This window comes from Helobdella robusta (genome assembly GCF_000326865.2).
Source record: "Helobdella robusta unplaced genomic scaffold HELROscaffold_9, whole genome shotgun sequence".
In the NCBI taxonomy this organism is placed as follows: Eukaryota; Metazoa; Annelida; class Clitellata; order Rhynchobdellida; family Glossiphoniidae; genus Helobdella; species Helobdella robusta.
Genome location: NW_008705512.1, coordinates 4,530,671 through 4,537,388, shown reverse-complemented (window position 1 = coordinate 4,537,388; position 6,718 = coordinate 4,530,671). Strand labels below are relative to the sequence as shown.

At 34.1% G+C, this 6,718-nt stretch overlaps 1 protein-coding gene across 1 annotated transcript; it reads left to right on the top strand.

The window, feature by feature from the left end:
* Positions 1–1,062: 1,062 nt before the first annotated feature.
* On the top strand, positions 1,063–4,589 carry HELRODRAFT_166371 (hypothetical protein; the record flags this gene model as incomplete). The annotated part of the gene is made up of 4 exons (XM_009033307.1): positions 1,063–1,171; positions 1,976–2,315; positions 2,448–2,586; positions 3,237–4,589. The coding sequence occupies 4 exons, from the start codon at positions 1,063–1,065 to the stop codon at positions 4,587–4,589; spliced, it is 1,941 nt and encodes a 646-aa protein (XP_009031555.1).
* Between the last annotated feature and the right edge of the window lie 2,129 nt (positions 4,590–6,718).

Below are 6,718 nucleotides of genomic sequence, written 5' to 3'. Positions count from 1 at the left end.
AATTGAAGGCATAACATTGTATAGGGTGGTTTTTATGTTTTTTGTATATGTTTGTGTGTGTGTATATATATGTGTGTTTGTGTGAAATGTTGTATATGTGTGTGTGTGTGTGTGTGTTTGTGTATGTATTTTTTGTATGTCTGTATGCATGAATATGTGTATGCATGTATGCGTGTATGTTTTTTTTTAAATTTTATTGGCAGCACTTGTGTGACTGTATACAAAGGTATTTGTTTGTTCGTTCGTTTGTTTGTTTGTTTGTTTGTATGTTTATGTATGCAAGTTATGTATATTTGGCTAAAGATTTAAGCACCTTGCTTACATTAGCCCTGTCAGATTAATGTAAAATGAAATTTTAATACAGCCGTGATGAAGATTACAAACTTTATTTATTTCAAAATTTATATTTGTATGTTTGCATGCATGTGTATATGAATGTATGCATGGTAGTATGCATGTATGTATGTATGCATGCGTGCATGTATGTATGTATGTACGTACGTATGTACGCCTTTTTTTGGTGCATATATGAATGCATGGGTGCATGAATGTGCGTCAGTTTATATATGAAAGAGAAGATGGATCTGTTGAAAAATTGTTTTATTCTTAGAAATAAGAGTAATGAAAAAAATGTGTTGGCAACTTTACCGCAACGTTTTACTATTAATACAATCACTCAGTCATCCTTAATTACTTAATTATCACATTTCCATTATTATAGTTAATTAAATTAAATTAATTACTTTATTTATTTTGATTTTGTAAGGATTATTGTTATGTTTTTCACCGTTTCGAGGTTTTTATTCTGTAACTAACTAACAACAACAACAACTGAATGAACAGCAATAGTGAAATTAGCATCAATAAAAATACTAACAGCAAAGAAATTTAATTGAAAACAGCATACGCCACGAGGTTATGACGTTAACAAAGATTCATTCAACTACAAAGAATGCCTGGATTTCCAAACCACACAACAACAACAACAACAACAACGACAACAACAACAACAACAACGACAACAACAAAAACTACAGTTAGACTGGCAACAACAATATCAAAATGACATCAATAACAGATTTGATAAAAAACGCATCTCTTAAACTTTCAACTTCGTCAAAAGACGCTCTGACAGTTGAATGGAGTTTCGTCATTCAAGATGGAAAGTGTGGTCAGTTAATTCAACTCAACTATGTGACGACAAATGACCAACAACAACAGCAGCAGCAACCACAGCAGCAGCAGCAACAACAACAGCAGCAACAACAACAGCAGCAACAACAACAGCAACAACAGCAGCAGCTACTACACCAACAGCCACCACATCAAAAACATCATTATGTTTTCAACCAACAACAAGTTGTTAACATATTCAAAAGATTGGTGACATCAATTCCAAAAACAACAAAAATATCAATGACATACACAACAACAACAACAACAACAACAGCAACAACAACAACAAAATCTACAAATTTTTTCATTTTGAAATCCAGCCCCATTAAAGATTCATCAAATTTTTCAATTGATAATTTCGTAAAATTTCATAATGCTGATAATAATAATAATAATAATAATAATAATAATGACAATAATATTTATAACAACCATCATCATCATCGTCATCATCTTCGTCGTCGTCATTATCCATACGAGTCTAATGAAGTAATTAAGTTTAGGATTAGTTATCAGGCAGTCGGCAGTTCTCGCATTCAATATAGTGATTACGTTCGAGTGACGTCATGTCTGTTGAGGAGTGCTCAAGATGAATTGCACGACGACCGCGACGACAACAACAACAACAATACTCATATTAACAACTACAACAACATCAACAACACCAACAACACCAACAAGATTGTCGAAAATAACAACGTACATCAAAACTTAATGCCATCATTAACAGCACCGTCATCATCATTTCTAACATCAACAACAACATCAACAACAACATCAACAACAACAACAACGACAGCATCAACAACATCAACGACAACAACAATGACGGGGACCATTGAACTGCAGCACCTACATGAGAACACGCAATATAGGATTTGTATCGTGTTCGGCGATGACGTCAACAATAACAACAATAACAACAACAACAACAACAACAATAATAATAAGAAGAAGAATAAGAATAGCAAGAATCTTTTTCAAAATAATTACGATTATGGAAATAAATTCAATGGCAGCAATGATAGAATGAAAGAAAATAATAACAATGATAGTAATTATTATGACGATGATGAAGAAGGAGGTGCTGATAATGATGTCAAAATTAGTAACGATGATGATAATGATGTGATGATAAGGTCGGTGTTGATGATGATGCTGTTGAAAAACAGAACCAACAAAGCAACATGATGAAGCTCGTTCGAGATAAGATAGGCCGTTCAATTAAACAACATCCAACTTTTAATCGCCAACAACTTCAACACCAACAGCAACAGCAACAACAACAACATCAACGAAAACAACAACAATATCAACATAAACAACAAACACGACAACAAAATCATCATCAACATCAACAACATCAGAAACAACATCAGAAACAACAACAAACCGATCGACAATCAACAAGTAATTTCCTAGGTATTGAAAAATTTACAAATTTTTCAGCGACTTCTAAGAGAAATTTTTCAGAAAAAACTTTTAAAAAATTGGAAGCCTTGTCATTATCCTCATCAGCGTCGTCACTATTACCATCATCATCAAGAATAACAACAACAACAACAACAACAACAACAACATCGTCGTCGTCGTCATCTCCTTCACGTCATCAGCACAATCATCACCTGCTACTTTTCAAACGTCATTCAAATGAGATATTTAATGACGCAGACAAACAGCCGCCTAATCATTCAACTCGTCATCATCAACAACATCATCAACAACATCATCATCAGCAGCAGCAACAACAACAACAACAACAACTGCATCATCGTCGTCTATTTCACGACTATTATTATCAACATTTCAATCATCTTTCAAGTTTTTCTAATCATAATTGTCATTTCAATTGTTCTCAATCTCATCGTTACGAAAAAAGTTTGCAACAAGAACAACAACAACATCAACAAAATCAACAACATCAAAAACATCAACAAAATCAACAACATCAAAAACATCAACAACAACACCAACAACAACACCAACAACATCATCGCAAAATACGAGAAATTAACGAAAATAACACTAAGGAGAACGTGTCCTATCGTTCAATCCATCAGCAACTACAACAACAACAACAACATCAACACTTCGAGACACAACAACACAAGCAACTATGCATTCTTGCCACAACGACTCCAAGTTCAGTTGCACTTACGTTCGCCAGTGCTTTCGGTGCATTTCTCGTTCTAGGTGCAATCATACTACTCGTCCTCATCTCAAAAATGCAACATGGCTGCCGAAGAAATAAAAACCGCGGGAAAAGTAACAGCAAAAATGGCGCCAACCAAAGAAGCGATGATAATGATGCCTGTGGAGGTGATGATAACGATACTCGTGGTGATGGTGATAATGTTGGTAAAAGTCAAGGTTATATTGTTGTTTGTGATGATATAGAGGAAGTTAGTTTTGTTGTTGGTAATGATGATGATGTTGTTGCAGCTACTGCAGCAGCTGCTGCTGTTGGAGGTAAAGAAATAAACAACAACAATGATGATGATAGTGATGATGACGCCATTGGAAACGTTAACAAGCGACGAGATATCGGAGACATGGTGTTATTAAAATCTATAAACAACAACATCAACAGCAACAACGATGTTGTTGATGATGATAAAATGAACGTTTCATACAACAACAACAACCACAACAAAAATGATAGTAACGACATGATAATGATCAACATAAACAGCCGCAACAAAAACAATTTCTGCGACATAAACAAAAACAAATTGAATGAAACGACACCGGAAAAGGAAATGGAAAGAATTAAATTGAAAACACAACAACAACGACAACAACAGCAACAACAACAAAAACTAGATGGCCGACCAGCGGGAATAACTTTAAATAGTACAACCTGTCCGAAATTCGTATTGACAGATGAGTTTGGAGTCGTCGCTCAGTTCGATGATGACTTGAATGTTGCTACTAAAACATCCAAAAAATCAACAACAACAACGTCAACAACAACATCATCAACAACAACAACTTCAGCAACATCAACAACAACATCAACAACAACAACAAACGCCTGCAATGATTACGAGGAAATCGATCGTCCAGGCAAAAGTTATGATAATGATTTTGGTTATTCTGGCAGTAATGATAACGATGTCAGATTTGGTGGTTGTGGTGGTGGCGATGATGATAATGATGGTGGTGATGATGGTGGTGATGATGGTGGTGATGATGGTGATGATGGTGATTTTTATTGGCCTCCTGATATCAGTAACCAGCCGTGTGTTGTGAGAGATATAATTAACGGAAATGACGTTGATGACAAAGAATTTTCAAACAACAACAACAACAATATCAACAACAACAACAATAATAAACAACCAACTAGCAAGAGATTGAATAAGAAAAGGATGCTTCAAAGATCAATTGGTTTCGATGATGACGACGATTGAGTGAGTGAGTGAGTGAGTGAGTGAGCGAGTGAGTGAGTGAGTGAGTGAGTGAGTGAATGAGTGAGTGAGTGAGTGAGTGAGTGGATGAGTGGATGAATGTATGAATGAATGAAAAAATAGATAAATGAATAAAAAAATGGATGAATGAATGAACGAATGAACAAACGTATGAAACAAACATCTACCAATTTAAAGTAATTTGATTACATTCATAATAATGATTGATCATGTTGTGTTGTTTGCAATGATGATGGTGGTGATGATAACGACGACGACGACGATTCTGCTGCTACTACTGCTACTGCTGCTGCTGCTGCTGCTGCTGAAGACAATGATGATGATGATAACAACGATGATGATAGTGATTACGTCGTTGAGATTGAAATTATGAAAGATGACGATCGCGATGATGATGATGATGGCGAAAATGACGTCACCATAAAAAACAACAACAATAATATGAGCAAGAATAAAATACCCAAATACCATTTATAGAGAATGCGTGTATCGCTAACTCAATTACTATTGAGAAAAAAATTCGAAGAAATATCATTTTGCTAACACGTAAACAGTAACGCTTTGTATTTGTGTATGTACGTGTGCATGTATGTGTGTGTGTGTTTGTATGTATGTATGTGTGTGTGTGTGTTTTTGTATGTGTGTGTGTCTGAATGTTTGCATATAAGTCCTGTCACATTTCGTTTTTTTATATGTTAGAAAAACTTTTGACATAGATAGATGCATTCAACCAAACAAACATACATACATACATACATACATACATACATACATACATACATACATACATACATACATACATACATACATAAAAACAAAGACATAAACAAACATACAAAAATACTTTTTCGAACTAAGGTAAGCCTTTCTCTCCGTTTAATTCATTGTACATCTATCGATGATGCTTCTAATTCAACTTGTCGTTCGGATATTTTTAGTTCTTTTTTTTCGCATAAAATTTTTATATGGGTCTTTGTTGCTGAATGTATGTTTTGTATTTATGTTCTATATATGTAAACACAATTTTCACCACCATAAAACACAACAATTATTGTTTTCTTTTTCACTCAAACAATGTTTATGTGTTTATGCTTATGTAAGTTAGTGTTTATGTGTTTATGCTTATGTAAGTCCATGTTTATGTGTTTATGTTTATGTGTGTTCCTGTTTGTTTCTGCGAGTGTGTGGTTTAAAATTTGATCTTAAGTAATCTTTATTTATTACATCCATTTCATCGCTTGAGTGTCTGATTCCTTTTTTGTATTGATTGGAAGGAGGTCATCTTAACACGTTCTTCAACGAACGAACAAACGAACAAACGGACAGACAGACAAACAAACAAACAAACGAACAAACAAACAAGTAAAGGAATAATGCAAACAAAAATTATATATATATATGTATATGTTTACGATCCTACATTTATAAGCCATCTATATGTGTTTGTGTGATGAATATATGTGTGAATGCATGTGTTGTATGTATATTAGAAGTTAACATAGGATCGGGCACGCGGAAATCCCATGTAGGTGTACAGATATGCTTGTTTATGTTCATTGATTTATAAACGATTTTTAAATTTCAAATTTTGCTCATGTCTGTTGTTGATCTTTGTGAATTTAACGTTATATATAATGCAAGGATACATACATACGTACGTACACACATACACACACACACACACACCACACACACACATACACAACAAACACACAACTACTTCAGTTTATCATAGCCATCTTAAATAGACATTGAAATCGAATAAAGGAAAATTTATTGGCTTCGAAATTAGAACGATGTTCATTATTCCATCATCATCGACTAGTCATAAATTTTTCGGAACCTTTTTTATTACTCATTTGATCTTCCTTCATGATATATGAATGCACATTCACACATACACATACATACACTCACACATACATACACATGCAAACACACACATGTACGTAGATGCATGTGTGTGTTTGTGTGGGTCTTTGTGTGTTTTAATACTGAAGTATTATTAGCGACCGTGGTCTCTCTCTCTCTCTCTCTCTCTCTCTCTCTCTCTCTCTCTATATATATATATATATATATATATATATATATTTGGGAATAGACCATAATTT